The 25,204-nt window shown below is 36.9% G+C and overlaps 1 protein-coding gene and 1 non-coding gene across 2 annotated transcripts; both read right to left on the reverse strand.

The window, feature by feature from the left end:
• Positions 1-546: 546 nt before the first annotated feature.
• On the reverse strand, positions 547-7,299 carry LOC107623550 (O-fucosyltransferase 10). Its single transcript, XM_016325874.3, has 10 exons — positions 6,586-7,299; positions 5,792-5,876; positions 5,511-5,578; positions 5,320-5,408; positions 4,651-4,848; positions 4,318-4,522; positions 4,030-4,197; positions 3,546-3,713; positions 2,681-2,871; positions 547-1,373 (listed from the first exon to the last, which is right to left on the reverse strand). Exons 1-10 carry the CDS (start codon positions 6,985-6,987, stop codon positions 1,190-1,192), a joined length of 1,758 nt encoding a protein of 585 aa, XP_016181360.1. The 5' UTR covers positions 6,988-7,299; the 3' UTR covers positions 547-1,189.
• Positions 7,300-13,622: 6,323 nt separating this feature from the next.
• LOC148580696 (small nucleolar RNA R71) lies at positions 13,623-13,730 on the reverse strand. The gene has a single exon (XR_015896725.1). It is a non-coding gene; the product is annotated as a small nucleolar RNA R71 (small nucleolar RNA).
• Positions 13,731-25,204: the final 11,474 nt, after the last annotated feature.

Raw genomic sequence — 25,204 nt, forward strand, 5'->3', positions numbered from 1 at the left:
GAAAAGAAGTTGAAATGGGTAGCTCAATTTTGGGTTGGGTATATATGAAACTGAAATCAGACTGTCCGACCGCTTTCTTTATGGTTCAAATTTTTTTGAACACTAAAATCGAACAGTCCGATCAGTGGAACGGCCAACCAAAAAACTGTCTTCAAATAATCGGTGAGTCCGATTTCATTGTCCAGCAAAAATTGTCTTACAGCGTTGAAATCGATGGGTTCGATTTCTTTGGACAAAAAAAAATTTCTCTCCATGCATGAAATCGGTAGGTCCAATTTCTTTGCAAACAAATATACATCCACCACAAATCTGACAATTCAATTTGTGTCCCCCCTCACCTACAAAAAATCGGACCGTCCGATTTCTTCCCGTCAGCTAACTGCTATTACAACAGTGTAAAACTCCCCTAAGTTTCATAACCCAGTGTTACACCAAACTAGGTGTCATGTGCAAAAAAATTAGCCCATTATATTTCAGTGGTTTAAAAAACTGTATATTATCTTAATACTAAAAATAAATAAAAACATTGCCTTAACAAGCACGGCCTTTATTAGAAGGGGAAAATTATTTTTTCACTATATATTAAAAGCATAATTTTAGGTATTTCTCATTTCTAATATATGATAATATCGTGTCATTTTAGAAGGGTAATGTCGGTTCAAGCAACATTGATCTACAAGAAGATAAAAATACAACTCTACACTTGACAGTTGACTCTTCTAGTCCGGATATGTATATATATCCTTTCCTGGAATACGCCCCACCTCTTACATTGGAGGCTAGAAAACGCCACCACCATGTAAAACTCGCAACATGCACACGGAATCTTCATGCAGTGGCACCAACTAATGACACAAAATTGGAGATCTATCAAGCTATCATATCTTGCCAGACAAGAAACAACTTCAAAGAAACCTTAGAACTTGAAGTTGAAACACCAAAGCCATGGAATTGGATCTAATACTCAAGGGTATGCTTGGTTGCGGGGACATACAAAAATGTGGTAGAAATTTTATGGACGAGTTTGATATGTAAAAAATTTCCCCATAAAATTCATTCTTAAAAAGCTTCACCCCTTTTCTAGCACCAAACCAAAGTACCAAACAATACCACTATATCTGATGACCTGGCACAGATGCTAAATGAAATGAAGATTGTCACCCATTTGAGGCATTCTTCAGCTGTGTGATTATTCGGAATTTCTGATCTGATCGATTTGATCAGCCATAGACTGCTGTAGGCACCTACATTCTGGTAGGGGGTACATGTAGATTGAAGTTTTTCTGTTAATTTTTCTAACTCTGGGTACCATGATTCCTTTACGATCACTCTCGCTGAGCATATCTTCCATCTCTTCCTTTAAAGTTCTCCAACTGCATCACCAATTCACAGATATTTCCTGTTAGTTCGTCTCTTTGAAATTGAAGCACCAACTCCATACATAAGATTCAAACAGGAATAGCTAATAGCTACAGTCACAATTCACGAACCTCTTAGCAGTATCATTCAAGCCAAACAAAAATCATTACCATAAGATACTCCCTCCACCCAACAATACACGTCATTTTTTATCTAAAATTGATCAACAATACAAGTCTTTTGATTAGTAAAAGAATGTTTTAATATCGTCATTCGTCTTTTACGGTTATTAATTATTTTACACCTAATATGAGCCGTCAGCATATAATCTAAAGTGACAGAATGTTAATATAGGCTAAATACTTCAAATATTGTTTCAGTCAATAATTTCTTAATCTGATACCCTTGTGCTCAATAGTAACTTATATTCCATGTATGGTGAAAAACTGAACTGGATTTAAAAGGTGCATCATATGATTATATTGAACCTCACCACAAAAGCTTGTAGGCCTGAAGTTAAACCGCAGTAACACACCAATAACATCTCCAAACTCTACATCCCCTTTCCATAACAAATGATTTCATCCCACATTTTTCATTTCTACCAGAAAAAAAGGGGGGGGGGGGGGGGGAAAGGGTTTTGATCATCGTATACAGTTATAGCTCTGTCACATTAGTCTCAAGTGTCAACTTACTAGTATTGCCCTGGCCACAAATATATCTCACAGAACAGGATGTATTTTATGAACAGGTCAAGTATACTTTTTGTCCCTGAAATTTGCTAAAAATTTCAAAAACACCCAAGTTTTATGTTGTTCCAATTTTGTCCTAGGATTTTTCGATTGCATCAAATGTATCCTTGATAGCTAAATTTTCAAGAAGTTTAAGACTAATTTAACAATAACACTTGACAACTAGGAGGTGGTTGTTTGTGTTGAAGGTTGTCATTGTGAAGCTATTGCTGAATTGGTCATAAATTTCTTGAAAAATAAGCTTTCAAAATACATTTGATGCAAATCAAAACTTCTGGTACAAAATTGAAACAAAATAAAACTTATAGGTATTTTTAAAACTATAGACAAACTTTAGGGACAAAAAATATATTTTACCCTTTATGAAATATATTTGTGGCCAGGCACTACTAGTAAGTTGACACTTGACACTAATGTGACAGTTATATATATATTACTTACCTATCAGAGAACGTAAATACAACAGGGAACAAATTATTAAATATTCTAAAAATGGTTTCAAATATTTAGGTAGAGTGCAGAATGAATATAAATGAGAAGGGTAGAGGGACACGATTACAGAAACATACCTAATATCCACATCATCCAAAAGAAGAACAAGCTTGCGCTTGTCAGGGTTAATGGTCTTGGAATGCCCATCATAGATGAATCTTCTATGGCCCATCAGAAAATGAGGGAAATTACCGCCTTGAGTTGTGACAAAAACCTCACTAAACAAGCAAACTGTGTAGTCAAGTGCAGCCAGCTGAGAGGAATAGCCCTAAAGAAGGATGATGATATTAAGTAGAAGGGGTTACTTATAGCATACAAACAACAGAAGTGTATACGAGTGAAAAATGAAATCAAAATTGTGTATGATGAGGAATGAAGAGAATACCACAATTACAGCCAATTATATCCTTGATTTCGATACTTAAAAAATAGAACTAAAAAAAGGAGTGCTACAATTGCAGTATAATACAGATAGATGGAGTTTTATTTCCTATGTACAACCCAATGATCATACACAATGGAAAACCAAAAAGACAAAGAAAAAAGTTAATAAAAAAACTTTACATAGTTATTTTGATGCATTAATATCTCATATTCTGGAAGGTAAAGTAAGACAGTTTTGATGACTTCTTACATAGTTATTTTATGGCTGTAAGGATAAAATATAAATGCTTCCTACAGCAAAAACAAATTGAAGCTGCTGAACAACTGCAAATAGGATGGCTCTATTGCACAAACAAGTTAACAAGTGTTTTTAGTGTATTAATTTTCAATGAAAGCATTTGTGGGTGTGCGCGTGTGTGTAGTATATATACATGCTCTAGAAACTTATGATTATAAGTTCTTTCGAACTAAAAGTAAGTTACTTTAAACAAAATCTGGAGTTCTGTAATCATCCAGTTATAACTTTTAGTATAATTGGGAATGCATGGGATCTTTTACCATAAAAGGAGCAAGCTCATCTGATGTTGCAAGGGATTCCTTTGTATACAGATTGGGAAACATCATTTTCAAAGGAGTCAAATATCTCTCGGCATGATATATTTTCCCAGAAGCCAAATATATTGACGTATTGTTGTCAAATCCCATGCCACGGAGCATCATTCCAACCTACATTATTCAGGAAAACAATGCACAGTTAAAGTGAGTCAATCTTCTGTGTAGTATTACCCATCTCATATTTCAATTTTCATACAACACTGATTTCCAATCATCATGCAACTGTTTCTAAAAACTAAGTTAAATATATGTAGTACAAATAGTGAGGGAAACAAAGAAGAGAATCAAAAACTCATAAGAGAAAATATAATGACGGTATCTCATTTAGAAGTAAATATTTAGCACACGGAACGAGCAAGATAATAAATTAGGAAAGTAAAAACGAATTTTGAGATCTGAGAAGCACTATGAAATAAATAATAAGTACCTCTAAAGGAGTTAGTGGGCATTTTCCTTCGACACGATTAAGGTTAGGTAAAATGATGCGATCTTTCCTTTTAAACTTCCCCCTCCATCCTTTTTCTCGAGCTGATTCCATTTCCAATTTCTCTGCCTTTCCTCCATCATATATACAACAAGAGAATGCTATCATGTCCTGCATGTTGAGAGGATAGTCAATCATTACATAAAGCTGATTATATCAAATACTACTCATAGTGAAACATAAAATGACGCCAATTTCTAGTTCTCAATATGATAGAATGAACATCAGTACCTCCTCAAAGCGAAGATGCACAGCAATATATTTTCCATCTGACCTTGAGCTCTTTTCAATCATTCGGTTAACCAGCTTCTTAGCCAGCATTGATATTGAAGAAGAGAACCTCAATGCTTTGTAATTAGTAAGACATCTTAGATATTGAATATGTGGGGGGACACTCATTGCCAAACGGTTGGCAAATGGAGCTATTCGGACAACCCTATATCAAGTTACGAAGCCAAACATAAATTTCACCAGATAAAAGTTGATTTGAAGCTTGCAAAACTTCCCATTTTGAACATATTAAAATGAAGAATATGAAACAAGAAAAAATGGCTCCATGCCTACCCTTCACTTTGCAAGATTGGATAAACAACTCCCAGGTAATAACTGACAGGAGCCCAAGCTTGAACTCTGATGTTAGTAATATTACTGATATTGTAGTTATGCTTCTCCATTAGTGCCTCGGGAAGTTCTTTAACGACCTTCACATAACCATCAAGCGTGGATATAAAATGATCTTCATTGTATATATCCCCAAATTCACTGTAAAAGAAATAGTATTAGTTTAAGCAGAATGCGACTGGATAAACAAAACAAGAAATGAAGAAATTGAAGAAGCATCATAATGCTTACTGATATATTAGATTCTTAATTATTAATTATCTATGTGGACTGTTTAATAAGGAAAGAGCACAAACCCAAATGGGTCTACTTTCCATCAGTCTTAGTTGATAACAAAATTTAGTCAAGTAAAGCTAGAGAAACCAAAAAGTCAAGGGTGCCCATTCATTTGGATCAACAAATAAGATTGCAGGAGGATCTGCTTCTAATCTTAGGTGTTTGCCTAACTGGTTCATGGTTTGTAGCATAAAAAACAATGGAAATGTGATGCTGTTCTGGGGAGCAACGAAATTTGACAAACACATTGAAAATTTCTCATGGAAAATATGGTTAAGACCTATCCTTCAAGGTTTAAAGTTAAAATAGTAAGAAAATTGGAAGAAAATTGGTCGCCTTGGATCTTTCCACACATTGTGGAACTCAAAGTGCGGAATAACTAGTATTGCATTCAACAACCCAGCCACGGCCACAGCATTGCAAATCTGCAAAGGAACAATTTAAGAAGCACAAGGGTGAAAAAATAGTTTGTCTTGAACAAAAGAAAACTTCTGAAAGTCACAACAGAAGAAAAAAAATTATCATACCGCAGAGCGTTGCTGGTTAAGACCACCATTGGCCTCCACAATTAAAAATCCGTTCAGGCCAGGAGATGCTGAAATTTTGGGGAAGCATTGTTAAAATTGAAGTTTAGCTTATGTTTATGGAAAATTTCACATTAGTAGCATATAATGTGGTCCAGCAACAGAAATGTCTATTGTTTAACAAAGGCAATTACTTAAGCAGGCAAGGGAAATAGCTCAAATAACCTAAAACAATTGAATCCATTTCAATGGGGTACCAATACCATGTAATATAAAGTGCATACCAATTTGATCATGATGCAAAGCACTCAAATTTGGACATGCTTTATGCTCTCTCAACTTCCTTTTGTACTTCCACACAGAAGACAACTGCAAAAATAAAGAGAGAAAAAATTGAAAATCAGTGCCCTACGTGGAAGAATGATTTTTTCTATGAAAAGCATCAAAATGTAGTTAGTAATCAACATCAACATGAATTTAATTAAACAGAAGTGAAAGAAAAATCATGTGGCACCCAAGATAAACGTGATATTCTTCACTACAACAAGAGAAACAGGTTCCAATTCCATAATTATTCCATGTAGAATCTCAGGGTATTGGCTTCCAAGGAAAATGCTAAACAAGAGAAACAGGTTCCAATTCCATAATTATTCAATGCATGACTTTACCAAATTAACTTTGGCAACTTGACCTAGAAAAAAACGTAGCTGATTAAATTTAACAACAACAAAGAACCAAAATAAAATATGAAAAGAACGTCCTAAAACCTAATATAGTTCCCTTCGTCATCTTTAGTTTCATCACATAGCCAATATTTCTGTTCCTTTTCAAACACATTGTCGTATTCTAAAATAGTAAAATACACACACCAAACTGAAATTGACATTAACTAATTCTCACGTCGTTTTCTTGAACACAAAAAACTCAAACTAGCTATAAAGCGAATTCTCAGAAAACCCACACATATTCTATACTCTTGGGTAATCGCAATGAGAAATTCCACAGCGAGATCAGAGAGAGAGAGAGAGAGAGAGAGAGAAAGAGAGAAAGAGAATATTTGTTGCAAAAGAAAACGTACCACAATGGCGGAAGAATTATCAGACTCCATCGCCGGCCATAGGTGCCGGAAGACCTCGTGACTCCGGTAAACGGAGCCGGGAAGGGGAGGGCCACCGATGAAGGCGGAGAAAGGACCGACGCACATGAGGAGGCCAGAAATGTAGAGGAGAGGCAGCAGGAAGAAGTATCGGAGGCTCCGGCGGGTCATGATGCCGGCCGCGAGCGTTCCTAAGCTCCGACTCGATATTGATTTGACCGGCCGGAGCCGACGCCTGCAGTGGGATATGCTGGAGTGACGCCGCGGCGAGGGTGGTGGGCTTGGAGAGCTACTACTCCCGCCTCCTCCTCCGCCGCCTCCAGTGGCGGAAGCACCGTCAGTGTCGTGTCCATTCCCGCCGTGGGAGTGCGTCTTGGACTTCATTTTAACATGGATCAAACTGGTACCGTGAAAAGTGTGAATGGAGGTCTTTGCATTTGTTAGAGAGAGATGAAGAAGAAGAGGAAGGGTTTTTGTGGTGAAGTTGTTTGTTGTGTTGATGAATGATGGTGTAGAGGGAGGAGGGGGCAGAGAGCAGAGACAACATGAAAGGGACAGTTGGTAGAGAAGGAAAATTAAAGTGGCGAGAGTATTATAGATTTATAGTGTGTGTAGTGTATAGTGTGTAGCAGGAACTAAGAAGTAAGAACTACTATGGTTAATGGTTATGGGGGACTTCTATGTATGTTAGCGGAATTGACAGCTGCTGCTTGGTACTAGTGCTACTATTGTGTGCCATTGTCGGGGGAATAGGATCTGGTTGTTTCGTAATGTAATTCAAAATATTACTTGCAATTTAAAATCAACTACTAAAATTAATCATTATATATTTAGATATAAATACCATAATAATGAACTCGTAATTTTTATTTCGATTCGTTAAACTAATTTAAAATTGTAATTCGTTGAATTGTAAGACGAAATATAAATATGATTCATAAAATATAAAAAATTAAAAAATTAATAGCAAAAACTAATTTTACACATAATAAAATAAATCTTAAATAAACTAAATTACTCAGAATTATAACTAATATATATACTATAATAAATTAAAAGTCACAATTCAACACAAATTCACAAATTAAAACACAAATTTACAACTCACAAGTTCATACGACACTAAAATAAATTCAAGTAGCAAATAAACCAACTAAACTACTAGAATGAACAACTAATTAACTAAAATCTAAACAAGTCATTTAATAATCATTCTATTCTTTATTAGTCATAAAATCTTCACGAGTTTCACAAACTTCTACATTACTATCTTCATCATTATCAGGAGCAGGAGGAAAATCGAGGTCCTTGGAGAAGTTCTTCAAACTCATCATCATTAAGATAAGGAATTGTCCAAGGATCCTTAGAGGCACCAACAACTCTATTACCACTTGCTCCATCATTTAAATCAGGATCTGGAATTAGAGCATCTAAATCTTCTTCTTCTCCATCTTCATCAGCAACAATCCACTCTTCATTAGAGTCCAACTCATCAAGACTATAATCATAATCAAGACTTCTTCTAGTTTATTTTTTCTTTGCCAATCTTTGAGTTTGTCATCACAAACACAACATCATTCATGGTTTTAGATTTCAAACGGTTTCTCCTTTTTGTGTGAACCTTTTTGTAATCTTTACATCTATGTGCTCATTTCCTATGATTTGCTTTCTTGTAGCATATTCCAAGATTAGCAATTCCATCTTCTTGAACTCTATTTTGTTCCATTTGCATGCTTCATTATATTGGGGTTAGACTAGGTGAATAGTTTTCTTGTGTTTAGTAGCTTTCTTGCATGTGTTACTTGTTGTTGTTATTGATGCTTGAGCCCGTTCTTCTCATGCTTTACACTTGCATGCCTCTCTTACTCTTGCATCTCATGCTAGTGATATGCCCCATGATTATATTTTTGTCTTACTTACATGTTGTAGCTGTTATGTATTTAGGACACTTTGCTCCTTTGTGGCATTATTGCTGACTTGCATGTTGTTCTTTTAGTGTTGTTTCTTTGAGTTTAATGTTTCTCTTTTCCTTCCTTTTTCAGGATGTCCACCAGAAAGGGTAAGGAAAAGGCTTCGAAAAAGCCGCCTACAAAGAGGACACCTCACAGATCGACTACCAAGGCGCGCCCTACACTAAAAGTTAAACCTCCTTCCAAGAGGGTGAATAGGGTCATTCATATTGATGAAAAAGAGAAGGGCAACCCTGCGAAGAACTCCACAAGGTTCACCAATCACTTTTGTGAGCTCATGTTCCCTATTTTGGTTGAAAGAAATTACCACTCTGAACATCTCCTCGTTCCTCCAGAGCGCCTTGTTTGTAAATCCTGTGAAATTAGCGAATAATTATTCAATAAATCAAATTTTAATTAGGAAAATTAAAAATACAAAACTAATATTAAAATAGGATAGAGCTCTTCAAAACGAGAATTTTGACTCTAATTTCAAAGAATTTGGCCCAAAATTGGACCGGACGGGCCAGACCGGTTGAACTGGGCCTAAAATGGGCCCAAGGCCCAACCGAACCCAACCCATTAAAGAGGCACATCGTCTTATTTCTCTTCTTCTTCATTATTCACGCTGGGAAACATTTCATAGAGGAAGAAGAACACAAGCAAAAACCTAACACTCACTATAATTTCAAATCCATGTAATTTTTTATTCGGAGTTCCGATTGACGAACCGTTTGCGACTACGCGTTCACCGCGACGAGCTCTACGAAACCCATGGAACAATTTGGTAGGTAACTCACTATTTCTTTCTCAGCCAGCTTCCCCTAATTTCAAAAATTCATGGATAATTGTGTTGAAAATTGTTCAATTTTGGTGTTCTAGGTTCGATTTAGCTTGTGGAGCGTATTGGGTTCGAGTTGCTACGTGTATGGGTGATGAGCGGATAATTTATACGCTTTTTGACATTGTTTTTAGTATGTTTTTAGTAGGATCTAGTTACTTTTAGGGATGTTTTCATTAGTTTTTATGTTAAATTCACATTTCTGGACTTTACTATGAGTTTGTGTGTTTTTCTGTGATTTCAGGTATTTTCTGGCTGAAATTGAGGGACTTGAGCAAAAATCAGATTCAGAGGTTGAAGAAGGACTGCTGATGCTGTTGGATTCTGACCTCCCTGCACTCAAAGTGGATTTTCTGGAGCTACAGAACTCGAAATGGCGAGCTTCCAATTGCGTTGGAAAGTAGACATCCATGGCTTTCCAGAAATGTATAATAGTTCATACTTTGCCCAAGTTTAGATGACGCAAACTGGCGTTCAACGCCAGCTCTCTGCCCAATTCTGGCGTCCAGCGCCAGAAACAAGTTGCAAAGTAGAGTTCAACGCCCAAAATGGCACAAAAGCTGGCGTTCAACTCGAGAAAGAGCCTCTGCACGTGTAACATTCAAGCTCAGCCCAATCACACACCAAGTGGGCCCTAGAAGTGGATTTATGCATCAATTACTTACTTCTGTAAACCCTAGTAGCTAGTTTATTATAAATAGGACATTTTACTATTGTATTAGACATCTTTGAATCTTTGGATCATCTTTGGATGCCTGGTTCTTAGATCAAAGGGGCTGGCCATTCGGCCATGCCTGGACCTTTCACTTATGTATTTTTAACGGTAGAGTTTCTACACTCCATAGATTAAGGTGTGGAGCTCTGCTGTTCCTCAAAGATTAATGCAAAGTACTACTGTTTTCTATTCAATTCACTTGTTACGCTTCTAAGATATTCATTCGCACTTCAACCTGAATGTGATGAACGTGACAATCATTATCATTCCCTATGAACGCATGCCTGACAACCACTTCCGTTCTACATTAGATTGAATGAGTATCTCTTAGATCTCTTAATCAGAATCTTCGTGGTATAAGCTAGATTGATGGCGGCATTCATGAGGGTCCGGAAAGTCTAAACCTTGTCCGTGGTATTCCGAGTAGGACTCTGGGATTGAATGACTGTGACGAACTCCAAACTCGTGAGTGCTGGGCGTAGTGACAGACGCAAAAGGATAGTAAATCCTATTCCAGTATGATCGAGAACCTCCAAGATGATTAGCCATGCAGTGACAGCGCATCGGACCATTTTCACAGAGAGGAATATGATGCAACCAACGACAAGGGTGATACCTCCAGACGATTAGCCGTGCTGTGACAGAGCATTTGGACCATTTTCCCGAGAGAGATCGAAAGTAGCCATTGGCACCGGTGACATCCTTACATAAAGCCAGCCATAGAAAGGAGTAAGATTGATTGGATGAAGACAGCAGGAAAGCAGAGGTTCAGAGGAACGAATGCATCTCCATACGCTTATCTGAAATTCTCACCAATGAGTTACATAACTATTTCTATCCTTATTTTATTAATTAATTTCGAAAACCCCATTACTATTTTATATCCGCCTGACTGAGATTTACAAGGTGACCATAGCTTGCTTCATACCAACAATCTCCGTGGGATTCGACCCTTACTCACGTAAGGTATTACTTGGACGACCCAGTGCACTTGCTGGTTAGTTGTGCGAAGTTGTGAACCATGGTATTGGCATCATGTTTTTGGTGCCATTGCCAGGGAAAGAAAGAGCAATGAATTTTACATAATCAAAGTGTAATCACAATTTCGTCCACCAAGTTTTTGGCGCCGTTGCCGGGGATTGTTCGAGTTTGGACAACTGACGGTTCATCTTGTTGCTCAGATTAGGTAATTTTCTTTTTTATTTTCAAAAATTTTTCAAAAATCTTTCAAAAATTTCTCCTTTGTTTTCAAAAAAAATTTCAAAAAAAAATATTTTCAAAAATATATTTTTCTTCAGAATTTTTAAGAATGAATTCTAGTGTTTCATGAAGCATGCAAAAGCCTGGCTGGCTGTAAAGCCATGTCTAAATTCTTTTGGACTGAGGTTTTGGCTTAAAATTAAATGAATTACACTCATATTTTTACTAAAGCTTGGCTGGCTATTAAGCCATGCCTGACCCTTTGATTGGAGCTTTAGACTAAAAAGCATAAGATTCCTGGAATTCATATTAAAAATTTTGGAATCCTTATTTTTATTTTTCACAATAATTTTTGAAAAAAAAATATATACAAAAAAAATTAGAAAATCATAAAAATCAAAAATATTTTTTGTGTTTCTTGTTTGAGTCATGTGTCATGTTATAAGTTTGGTGTCAATTGCATATTCATCTTGCATTTTTTCGAAAAAGTCATGCATTCATAGTGTTCTTCATGATCTTCAAGTTGTTCTTCGTAAGTCTTCTTGTTTGATCTTGATGTTTTCATGTTTTGTGTCTTTTCTTGTTTTTCATATGCATTCTTGCATTCATAGAGTCTAAACATGAAAGATTTCTAAGTTTGGTGTCTTGCATGTTTTCTTTGCATATAAAAATTTTCAAAAATGTTCTTGATGTTCATCATGATCTTCATAGTGTTCTTGGTGTTCATCTTGACATTCATAGTGTTCTTGCATCTATTCCTTGTTTTGATTCAAAAATAAAAGAGAAAAACATGAAAATGATGTTTTAATTTTTCTCTCTCATCATAAAAATTCAAAAATAAAAAAAATATCTCCCCCTTTTTCTCTCTTAAAATTTCGAAAATTAGATTTTACTTTTTCAAAAAATTTTAAAATCTAGTTGTTTTCATGAGTCAAATCAAATTTTCAATTTAAAAAAATCCTATCTTTTTCAAAATCTTTTTCAAAAATCAAATCTTTTTCATTTTTCTTAGTTATTTTCAAAAATTTTTAAAATATTTTTCAAAAATATTTTCCTTATTTTTATATCAAATTTTCGAAAATAACAATAACAATTAATGTTTTGATTCAAAAATTTCAAGTTTGTTACTTACTTGTTAAGAAAAATTCAAACTTTGAGTTCTAGAATCATATCTTGTGATTTCTTGTGAATCAAGTCATTAATTGTGATTTTAAAAATAAAATCTTTTTCAAAAACTAATTTCAATCATATGTTTTCAAAAATATCTTCTTATCTTATCTTTTTCAAAAATTTGATTTCAAAATATCTTTTCTAACTTCCTAACTTATCTTTTCAAAATTGATTTTCAAATTTGTTTCAACTAACTAACTAACTTTTTGTTTGTTTCTTATCTTTTTCAAAACTACCTAACTAACTCTCTCTCTCTAATTTTCGAAAATATCTCCCCCTTTTTCAAAATTTCTTTTTTTTATTTAACTAATTATTTTAATTTTTTATTTTAATTTTCGAAAATTACTAACCTTTCTCTAAAACTATTTTCAAAAATTTTACTAACCTTTTTCAAAAATTATTTTCGAAAATCCTCTCCCTCTCTCATCTTATTCTATTTATTTATTCATCTACTAACATCTTTTCTTCACATCACTCACCAAATTCGAACCCCCTCTTCTATCTGTGTTCGAATTTTTTTCTTCTTCTCTTCTTCTACTAACAATAAGGAACCTCGTTACTGTGACATAGAGGATTCCTCTTCTCTTCTTTTTCTCTTCTCTTTCTTATGAGCAGGGATAAAGAAAAAGGCATTCTTGTTGAAGCTGATCCAGAACCTGAAAGGACTCTGAAAAGAAAACTAAGAGAAGCTAAATTACAACAATCCAGAGACAACCTTATTAAAAATTTCGAACAAGTAAAGGAGATGGCAGCCGAACCCAACAACAATAATGCAAGGAGAATGCTTGGTGACTTTACTGCACCTAATTCCAATTTACATGGAAGAAGCATCTCCATTCCTACCATTGGAGCAAACAATTTTGAGCTGAAACCTCAGCTAGTTTCTCTGATGCAGCAAAACTGCAAGTTTCATGGACTTCCATCTGAAGATCCTTTTCAGTTCTTAACTGAATTCTTGCAGATCTGTGATACTATTAAGACTAATGGAGTAGATCCTGAAGTCTACAGGCTCATGCTTTTCTCTTTTGCTGTAAGAGACAGAGCTAGAGTGTGGTTGGACTCTCAACCTAAAGACAGCCTGAACTCTTGGGATAAGCTGGTCACGGCTTTCTTAGCCAAGTTCTTTCCTCCTCAAAAGCTGAGCAAGCTTAGAGCTGATGTTCAAACCTTCAGACAGAAAGAAGGTGAATCCCTCTATGAAGCTTGGGAAAGATACAAGCAGCTGACAAAAAAGTGTCCTTCTGACATGCTTTCAGAATGGCCCATCCTGGATATCTTCTATGATGGTTTATCTGAGCTATCAAAGATGTCATTGGATACTTCTGTAAGTGGATCCATTCACCTAAAGAAAACACCTACAGAAGCTCAAGAACTCATTGACATGGTTGCTAATAACCAGTTCATGTACACTTCTGAGAGGAATCCTGTGAGTAATGGAACGCCTATGAAGAAGGGAGTTCTTGAAGTTGATACTCTGAATGCCATATTGGCTCAGAACAAAATATTGACTCAGCAAGTCAATATGATTTCTCAGAGTCTGAATGAAATGCAAGCTGCATCCAACAGTACTCAAGAGGCTTCTTATGCAGAAGAAGCTTATGATCCTGAAAACCCTGCAATAGCAGAGGTGAATTACTTATGTGAACCTTATGGAAATACCTATAATCCATCATGGAAAAATCATCCAAATCTCTCATGGAAGGATCAAAGGCCTCAACAAGGCTTTAATAATGGTGGAAGAAACAGGTTTAACAATAATAAACTTTTTTCATCATCCACTCAGCAATAGACAGAGAACTCTGAACAAAATACTTCTAATTTAGAAAACTTAGTCTCTGATCTATCTAAGGCCACTGTAAGTTTCATGAATGAAACAAGGTCTTCCATTAGAAATTTGGAAGCACAAGTGGGCCAGCTGAGTAAAAGGATCACTGAAATCCCTCCTAACACTCTCCCAAGCAATACAGAAGAAAATCCAAAAGGAGAGTGCAAGGCCATTGACATAAGAATCATGGCCGAACCTGCAAGGGAAGGAGAGGACGTGAATCCCAAGGGGGAAGACCTCTTGGGACGTCCAGTAATTAATAAGGAGTTTCCCTCTAAGGAACCAAAGGAATCTGAGACTCATCTAGAGACCATAGAGATTCCATTGAACCTCCTTATGCCATTCATGAGCTCTGATGAGTATTCCTCTTCTGAAGAGAATGAGGAAGTTACTGAAGAGCAAGCTGCCAAGTTCCTTGGTGCAATCATGAAGCTAAATGCCAAATTATTTGGCATTGATACTTGGGAAGATGAACCTCCCTTGTTCATCAATGAACTAAGTGATCTGGATCAATTGACATTGCCTCAGAAGAGACAGGATCCTGGAAAGTTCATAATACCTTGTACCATAGGCACCATGATCTTTAAGGCTCTGTGTGACCTTGGTTCAGGAATAAACTTCATGGCCCTCTCTGTAATAGAGAAACTGGGAATCTATGGGGTGCAAGCTGCTAAAATCTCATTAGAGATGGCAGATAATTCAAGAAAACAGGCTTATGGACAAGTAGAGGACATTTTAGTAAAGGTTGAAGGCCTTTACATCCCTGCTGATTTCATAGTCCTGGATACTGGAAAGGAAGAGGATGAATCCATCATCCTAGGAAGACCTTTCCTAGCCACAGCAAGAGCTGTGATTGACGTGGACAGAGGAGAATTGATCTTTCAAATAAATAAGGACAACCTTGTTTCTACAACTCAAGGATCTCCCTCTGCATCCATAGAGAGGAAGCTGAAAAAGCTTCTCTCAAAGCAGAGTCAAACAAAGCCCCCACAGTCAAACTCTAAGTTTGGTGTTGGGAGGCCACAACCAAACTCTAAGTTTGGTGTTGAACTCTCATATCCAAACTCTAAGTTTGGTGTTGGAGAGTCTCAACAATGCTCTGAACATCTGTAAGGCTCCATGAGAGCCCACTGTCAAGCTATTGACATTAAAGAAGCGCTTGTTGGGAGGCAACCCAATTTTTATTTATCTAACGATATTTTTTTCTTAGTTATATGTCTCTATAGGTTCATGATCATGAGGAGTCACAAAATAAATATAAAAATTAAAAACGGAATAAAAAACAACAGAATAAAAATCACACCCTGGAGGAAGCATCTGCCTGGCGTTCAACGCTAGAACAGAGCATGGTTCTGGCACTGAACGCCCAAAATGGGCAGTATCTGGGCGTTGAACGCCCAAAATGGGCATCATCTGGGTGCTGAACGCCAGAATTGCACCTTGGAGAGGAGCTGGTACTGAACACCCAAAACAAGCATGGTTCTGGCGTTCAACGCCAGAAATGGGCAACAAATGGATGTTGAATGCCCAAAATGGGCACCAACCTGGCGCTGAACGCCCAGAGTTGTGTGCAAGGGCATTTTACATGCCTAATTTGGTGCAAGGTTGTAAATCCTTGAACACCTCAGGATCTGTGGACCCCACAGGATCATCTCAGGATCTGTGGACCCCACAGGATCACCCTAGGATCTGTGGACCCCACAAAATCCCCACCTACCTCCACTCACTTCTTCTCACCCCTCACCACTCTCTTTCACAAAATCTCATAAACACTCTTCCCCAAAACCCTTCACCAAACCCAAACCCACCCTAAATGGCCGAACCTCCACCCCCCTCCCATCCCTATATATAACCCTCCATTATTCCTCATTTTCACACAACACAACCCTCTCTTCTCTTCTTGGCCGAAACACAACCCCTTTTCCCTCTCCTCCATTTCTTCTTCTTCTTCATCTATTCTTTCTTCTCTTGCTCGAGGGCGAGCAAAATTCTAAGTTTGGTATGGTAAAAGGATAAGCTTTTTGTTTTTCCATTACCATTGATGGCACCTAAGACCGGAGAATCCTCTAGAAAAGGAAAAGGGAAGACAAAAGCTTCCACCTCCGAGTCATGGGAGATGGAAAGGTTCATCTCCAAAGCCCATCAAGACCACTTCTATGATGTTGTGGCCAAGAAGAAGGTGATCCCCGAGGTCCCTTTCAAACTCAAAAGAAACGAGTATCCGGAGATCCGACATAAAATGCAAAGAAGAGGTTGGGAAGTTCTAACAAATCCCATCCAACAAGTTGGCATCCTAATGGTTCAAGAGTTCTATGCCAATGCATGGATCACCAAGAACCATGATCAAAGTAAGAACCCGGATCCAAAGAACTATGTTACAATGGTTCGGGGGAAATACTTAGATTTTAGTCCGGAAAATGTGAGGTTGGCGTTCAACTTGCCAAACATGGAAGAGAACGCACGCCCCTATACAAGGAGAGTCAACTTTGATCAAAGGTTGGACCAAGTCCTTATGGACATATGTGTAGAAGGAGCTCAATGGAAAATTGACTCAAAAGGCAAACCGGTTCAACTAAGAAGACTGGACCTTAAGCCTGTAGCTAGAGGATGGTTGGAGTTCATTCAATGCTCAATCATTCCCACTAGCAACCGGTCTGAAGTTACTATAGACCGGGCCATCATGATTGGAGAAGAGGTGGAAGTTCATGAGATTATACCTCAAGAACTCTACAAGGTGGCTGACAAGTCCTCCACTATGGCAAGGTTAGCCTTTCCTCACCTTATTTTCCACCTATGCAATTCGGCTAGGGTTGACATAGAGGGAGATATCCTCATTAAAGAAGACAAGCCCATCACTAAGAAAAAGATGGAGCAAGCAAGAGATCCCATTCATGGAGCTTAAGAGGAATATGAAGCTCATCACCATGAGATCCCGGAGATGCCTCAAATGCATTTTCCTCCACAAAACTATTGGGAGCAAATCAACACCTCCCTAGGAGAATTAGGTTCCAATATGGGACAACTAAGGGTGGAACATCAAGAGCACTCCATCATCCTTCATGAAATAAGAGAAGATCAAAAAGCAATGAGGGAGGAGCAACAAAGACAAGGAAAAGACATAGAAGAGCTCAAGGACATCATTGGTTCCTCAAGAAGGAAACGCCTCCATCACTAAGGTGGATTCATTCCTTGTTCTTATTTCTTCTGTTTTTCGTTTTCTATGTTATGTGCTTATCTATGTTTGTGTCTTCATTACATGATCATTAGTAGTTAGTAACTTTGTCTTAAAGTTATGAATGTCCTATGAATCCATCACCTCTCTTAAATGAAAAATGTTTTTAATTCAAAAGAACAAGAAGTACATGAGTTTTGAATTTATCCTTGAACTTAGCTTAATTATATTGATGTGGTGACAATGCTTCTTGTTTTCTGAATGTATGCTTGAACAGTGCATATGTCTTTTGAAGTTGTTGTTTAAGAATGTTAAATATGTTGGCTCTTGAAAGAATGATGACAAGGAGACATGTTATTTGATAATCTGAAAAATCATAAAAATGATTCTTGAAGCAAGAAAAAGCAGCAAAGAACAAAGTTTGCAGAAAAAAAAGAGAAAAAAATAGCGAAAAAAATTAGAAAGAAAAAAAAAAGCAAGCAGAAAAAGCCAAAGCTCTTAAAACCAAGAGGCAAGAGCAAAAAGCCAATAACCCTTAAAACCAAAAGGCAAGGGCAAATAAAAAGGATCCCAAGGCTTTGAGCATCAGTGGATAGGAGGGCCTAAAGGAATAAAATCCTTGTCTAAGCGGCTAAACCAAGCTGTCCCTAACCATGTGCTTGTGGCGTGTAGGTGTCAAGTGAAAACTTGAGACTGAGCGGTTAAAGTCAAGGTCCAAAGCAAAAAAAAGAGTGTGCTTAATGTAACGACCCAACTTCCAATACGTCATGATCGTACCAAAAGTAAGGCGTTACTGACCTGTTTTCCTTATTAACTATTTACTATTAAGCCTTTAGTTCGATATCGCGATTCAATTTTAGTAAAAATACCAGAAATTTTTGTTTTTGTTAATTAAAATCATATAGCAAACATCACCAAGTAATAATAATCACATAATTATTAATAATAGTAATATTATACAAAATAATTTAAATAAAGTTCAGGTACAACTCCTATCCCTCTGCATAAAATAAAACCTTAAGCAGTAAGGGCGAGGGAATTCTATGAAAGAAACTCAAGTCATAAACTTAACTCGTAAACAAGTTCTATAATGCCCGCAGCTCCAAACAGAGTCTTCGAACCTGTGTCACTGAAAGGGTGGAAGATTTTGGGGTGAGAACAAACCACACGTTCTCAGTAGGGAATGGGAATGCCGTAAAAGTAATGATTAACATGCAAGTAATTAACATACTCAAGGAAACTATATTTTTATCAAACCCTTATGAAAATACTATTCTTGGTTTTTCTTTAACTAATTATTTACCTCTTCCAAAGAAAATCTCTAAGCTCAAAACAAATTCCAAAATATAAAATTGGTCGCATTAATCATTTCTCAACCACACAATTAATTTTCAATCACAACATCAATTCTTACTCATCATCATACATTCACCAACTAATAGCACTAACAAAGATTCAATTCAACACACAAACAAGTCACAGCAAGGCAGACAACACAATCACAGGAAAGTACAACGAGCAAACCCAATCAAATGCAAATGCACAACAAGGATGATGCATGTCTAACCCTAGTGCAGGTAATGAGCTCATTTGTCGGTTATATACCCGCTCCCAACGTTACCCGGAGTCCTTTGACCAGGTAAGGCTTCCCTGTTGGCAACGCCCCTCGCAAGAGTCCTTTGACTCGTGAGGCAAACCACTGCAAGAGTCCTTTGACTTGCAGGACGGAGCTAGCCAGCTTTTATCTGCCCAACACACTCACTGTAAGAGTCCTTTGACTTACAGGAGCACACACACACTCACTGTAAGAGTCCTTTGACTTACAGGAGTATATGCTAGTTGTGTTTTCTCGATACCTCTGTAAGAGTCCTCTGACTTACAGAATAGCTTTATAACTAAGTATCCCAGGGAAGCGCTCTCAGTGGTCGTACCACCATCTATCTGACTGCCTTCATGTAGCAGATCATCACATAATCATCCTCATTATCATCATTCATAATCATCCTCATTATCATCACATAATCATCCTCTTTATTCATCATCACATTCACATTCTTATGCAATATCTTTTTCTTCCTTTGTTCAATCATACTATACAAACTTTACATCTTTCACCGTTGTAATATCTTGGCTCAAGCCATTTCTCTTTACCATTCGTTTATAAAAATCTCAATCATCAATTCAGTTCATAATCTCTGCTATGGCAATCTTGAGTCAAGCTAACTTTAAAACTATCTTTCATTCTAGTTCTCTATCAAAGACTCAAGAAAATCATTTATTTTTAAATTCATTAAACACTTTTCAAAACATAACCTTTCATTAGAAGTAATCAAATAAAACTCTTTCTATATTGAATCAAATTTAAAACATAATTTCTTTCTTAAATAATTCAAGTTCGAAACATAAACCCTTCCTTAGTAATTCAAATTCAAAATATTATAATTCTTTTCTTAACTAAATAAAATTATTTTCATAATGAATTCAGCTCATACATAATACTTTAATCAATAGATAAAACTTAAATAACATAACTTTTCAAATCCAAATCTTCTAAAATAACTTTTCAAATAAAACTTCAAATTTTATAAAATTTCGGCAGCACCTCCCCTAAAACTCGGACTTAGCCACCCTTACGGGTTCCCTCTTTCTCAACAAATCTCCCCCTTTCCTCAACAATTACCAAATAAGAGGTTCTCAAATCAGTCAGAAAATTCACAATTTACAATAGCCAACAGTTCAGTCATAACCCACAATTCCCACATAACCCATCAATTCAACTTTCACCTCATCAATTCGTAACTAACTTTCACTTATCATAGGATTCTTTCAAAATTAAACTCAATAAACTAGTATTCCAAGAAACTTGGTGTTGAGGTAATTTGGTCACAATAAAAACTTGTACCATCTCTCTTAAAATTCTGTTATGGTTTCCTAAGAAAATACAGAAAAACAGCAGCAAGTAGTAAGTTTGATAAATTCCTTAAAAATCCAGTTTTCACCCAATGCCTTTCAAAATTCACGACCTCAAACAAGACTCTTTTAGCTTTTTATTGAATTAAATTCCAGATTAATACCATGTCATATGAAAAAGTTATGAAGTGAGAAACACAGCCAGGCCTTTTAGAATTCGGTTTCCAAAATCCAGTGAGTTATCCATACTCTTTTCAACATATCTACTTGGTTAAATAGGATATTGACATGAAATTTAAAATGAATATTGTGGACACAGGAAGCTTGAAAATGCCGTTAGTTTCAGCTCAAATACTTACCAGAATTGAAAGTTAAGTGAGTTGGAAGTTGGTGCTTCTGCAGTAAAGAAACAGAATTTTCTGCAGAAACCATCAATCTTCAAAAATTCATTTCTCCCAAAATACTCATCAATAAATTCTGAATTTTTTATGAGATGCTCAAAACACAGTAAAGTTTCATGAAAAAATAATTTCATTCAAGTATATGAGCTGGGATGCTCCCAGAAATTGATTCTTTCTACTGTCATGCATGCAGAAATTCTGCCTTAAACATTTTCAACAACCTTACTTATCAAAAACCACATTTGAACTTATAACCCTTCCAAAATCACACGTTTAACCTCTTTCCAGTTATTCCAAAAATTGTCTTCATTGCCAACACAGCCCAAGAACCCAAAATCAATAATTCCCACGATGTCAAGTACTTAAGCATCATCAAACCTTTTCTTTTCTACACTATGCCAAGCATAATTTTCAATATACACTCATCATCATTCAAACACACAATAACTCATCAATTCACACCAGCAAGCTCAGCAACAAAAGTAACACCATTTATTCTGTCCCATACAACATTCAGTATGCACAATCATCAAATCAATCACCAACTACAGTTATAATTTAACTCAATTCCATCCATATCAGAGAAAACAATATCAATTACAACTTCAAACACTCACAACAAAGCCCAAAGACATTCGCAGTCACATTTAATTCCAGTCACAGCTCAAAATATTCACAACAACTAACAAATTTCAAATGCATTTCAGGCCATTCATGTCAATTAAGAAATTCTAAACCATTGTTAACCATTTGCACTTATTCAAATAACTTGGTGGGCATTCTAAATTAAAAACGTTAAATCTCCTACCTCAATGTCGCATTAACAACGCAATCAAACCAACCAGCAGCCTTGGTGACGTTTTTCCTATGAGTTCCCTTCCTCTGGTAACAGCACAACAGCTCGGAACCTATGTAGCAGCACCAGAATCATCAAGAGCAGCTCCAGAAATTGGTTTCTAGTGACTCCAATGGCAACAACAGTGACAAGGTTAAACGGCCTCCTCTTCTTTCTGGTCTTGGACCCCAGTGGCAAAGGCTTCAGCAATCTGAAACTTGAAGCAGAGGCAGAACAGAGCAAGAACAGCAGCGGAGATCTTGAACCCAACAAACAGCAGCGGCAGTGGTGTTTTCTCAGATTTTAGAAACCAGAAGCAGCAGCAAAACGACTCCTTCCCTTGATTCTCGCGACGCTCCTCATCTCTGTACACACAGTAGCAACAGCTTCCTCCGATGGCACCAAGGCACGACGGCAACGGAAGGCACGGCGGCATAACTTCACGCAGTGGGTCGCACTCCTCCTTGCATCACTGACTCACGTCCTCCTTCCTGAACGTTGCGCGTTCTCTCTCTCTGCTGGTCCTCGACGGCGATGGCTCCAAGGGAGATGAAGAGCAAGGACGGCGGTGGCTCCTCGTGGTGGTCGCCCTCCTCTGTTCGGCGACGTCAGTGACAGGACGGGCTTGGTGGGAGACAAAACGACGACTGGGCAGCGACGATCGGCGTGGCTCCGACGGTGAGCAAGACGCGGCTGGGTGTGACAGAGTGCGGTGGCGGCGCTGCTCCTCCCTCTTCTTCACTGGTGCTTTCTCTTCCTGTCTTCTCCATATGTGTGCGTGCGTGTGTATAGTGAGGAAATGAGTGTGAGTTCATTGGTGAGGCTGAGAGTGAGAGATGTAAGTTTCTTTGTGTGTCATGTGGTGAGGGTAACAGCGCTGACTTGGGGATTAAGGGTGGGTATGTTAGCTAAAGAGGGTGAAGGAGGGGTGGGGTGCGGTTGAGGCAAAGGGAAGCTAGGGTTAGGGTTCCTCAATTTCAGAATTAGGGTTTCTGATTCAATTTGGGAATTTAGGTTTAGGAATTAGGATTTTATAAAAGAATATGGATAGTTATGAATAGATATTTTGATAAAATTAAATAGTAGAGTAATTTTAGAATCAAATATACTCTGTTAAAAATATTTAGGAACATTATTTATCAACATATTGCTAAGTTCAATCAATTATTTCTAATTTAAATTATAAAATGAACAAGTTAATTATATTTTGTAAAGTACAATTTTAAATTCAAATATCAATTTTCTAGATTAAATCATACAAATCTCTATTATTTTTCTATCTCTGAAACTTTAATTTCAATTTATAAAATAATTAATTATAATAAAAATTGTACATAAATATCAATTGACTTAAACTTAAAGTATTTATAAATATCAATCTAATCATTTCTAATAAAATAATTTCTAGGAGTTCAAATTAATAACATAATTCATTCAAAATAGAATTTATTTAAATTAAATTATACAATTCTTCTTATTTTTCAATTATCAAAATTATAATTTTAATTATACCAAATATCTAATAAAGATTATATAAAATTTCTAATTAATTTAAACTTCAATTATCATGAAACTCCATTTAATTATCTTTAGTAAAATAATTTTTCTAAAATAAAATTATCAACAAATCACAAATAACTAATTAGTTGATTTTCAAAAACTAGGGTTGTTACACTTAAGAACCCTGGACACCTCTAATTGGGGACTTTAGCAAAGCTGAGTCACAATCTGAAAAGGTTCACCCAATTATGTGTCTGTGGCATTTATGTATCCGGTGGTAATACTGGAAAACAAAGTGCTTAGGGCCACGGCCAAGACTCATAAAATAGATATGTTCAAGAATCATCATACTAAACTAGGAGAATCAATAACACTATCTGAACTCTGAGTTCCTATAGATGCTAATCATCCTGAACCTCAATGGATAAAGTGAGATGCCAAAACTATTCAAGAGGCAAAAAGCTATAAGTCCCGCTCATATGATTGAAGCTATGTTTCATTGATAGTTTGGAATTTATAGTATATTCTCTTCTTTTTATCCTATTTTATTTTCAGTTGCTTGGGGACAAGCAACAATTTAAGTTTGGTGTTGTGATGAGCGGATAATTTATACGCTTTTTGACATTGTTTTTAGTATATTTTTAGTAGGATCTAGTTACTTTTAGGGATGTTTTTATTAGTTTTTATGTTAAATTCACATTTCTGGACTTTACTATGAGTTTGTGTGTTTTTCTGTGATTTCAGGTATTTTCTGGCTAAAATTGAGGGACTTGAGCAAAAATCAGATTCAGAGGTTGAAGAAGGACTGCTGATGCTGTTGGATTCTGACCTCCCTGCACTCAAAGTGGATTTTCTGGAGCTAGAGAACTCGAAATAGCGCGCTTCTAATTGCGTTAGAAAGTAGACATCTAGGGCTTTCCAGCAATGTATAATAGTCCATACTTTGCCCAAGTTTAGATGACGCAAACTGGCGTTCAACGCCAGCTCTCTACCCAATTCTGGCGTCCAGCGCCAGAAACAAGTTGCAAAGTGGAGTTCAACGCCCAAAATGGCACAAAAGCTGGCGTTCAACTCCAGAAAGAGCCTCTGCATGTGTAACATTCAAGCTCAGCCCAAGCACACACCAAGTGGGCCCCGGAAGTGGATTTATGCATCAATTACTTACTTCTGTAAACCCTAGTAGCTAGTTTATTATAAATAGGACCTTTTACTATTGTATTAGACATCTTTGAATCTTTGGATCATCTTTGGACGCCTGGTTCTTAGATCAGAGGGGCTGGCCATTCGGCCATGCCTGGACCTTTCACTTATGTATTTTTAACGGTAGAGTTTCTACACTCCATAGATTAAGGTGTTGAGCTCTGCTGTTCCTCAAAGATTAATGCAAAGTACTACTGTTTTCTATTCAATTCACTTGTTCCGCTTCTAAGATATTCATTCGCACTTCAACCTGAATGTGATGAACGTGACAATCATCATCATTCCCTATGAACGCGTGCCTGACAACCACTTCCGTTCTACATTAGATTGAATGAGTATCTCTTAGATCTCTTAATCAGAATCTTCGTGGTATAAGCTAGATTGATGGCGGCATTCATGAGGGTCCGGAAAGTCTAAACCTTGTCCGTGGTATTCCGAGTAAGACTCTGGGATTGAATGACTGTGACGAACTCCAAACTCGCGAGTGCTGGGCGTAGTGACGGACGCAAAAGGATAGTAAATCCTATTTCAGTATGATCGAGAACCTCCAAGATGATTAGCCATGCAGTGACAGCGCATCGGACCATTTTCACAGAGAGGAATAGGATGCAACCAACGACAAGGGTGATGCCTCCAGACGATTAGCCGTGCTGTGAGAGAGCATTTGGACCATTTTCTCGAGAGAAATCGAAAGTAGCCATTGGCACCGGTGACATCCTTACATAAAGCCAGCCATAGAAAGGAGTAAGATTGATTGGATGAAGACAGCAGGAAAGCAGAGGTTCAAAGGAACGAATGCATCTCCATACGCTTATCTGAAATTCTCACCAATGAGTTACATAAGTATTTCTATCCTTATTTTATTAATTAATTTCGAAAACCC

The sequence above is a fragment of the Arachis ipaensis genome, chromosome B10 (genome assembly GCF_059453495.1).
Source record: "Arachis ipaensis isolate K30076 ecotype BB chromosome B10, ASM5945349v1, whole genome shotgun sequence".
Taxonomy (NCBI): Eukaryota; Viridiplantae; Streptophyta; class Magnoliopsida; order Fabales; family Fabaceae; genus Arachis; species Arachis ipaensis.

Excerpts from the sequence above, each read along its gene's own strand:
- LOC107623550 (XM_016325874.3), bottom strand. The coding sequence starts at position 6,987 with ATGAAGTCCAAGACGCACTCCCACGGCGGGAATGGACACGACACTGAC. Across the intron at positions 5,579-5,791 it reads TTTGCATCATGATCAAATTG|CATCTCCTGGCCTGAACGGA; the intron begins GTATGCACTTTA and ends CCAAAATTTCAG. Across the intron at positions 4,198-4,317 it reads TGCATCTTCGCTTTGAGGAG|GACATGATAGCATTCTCTTG; the intron begins GTACTGATGTTC and ends CTCAACATGCAG.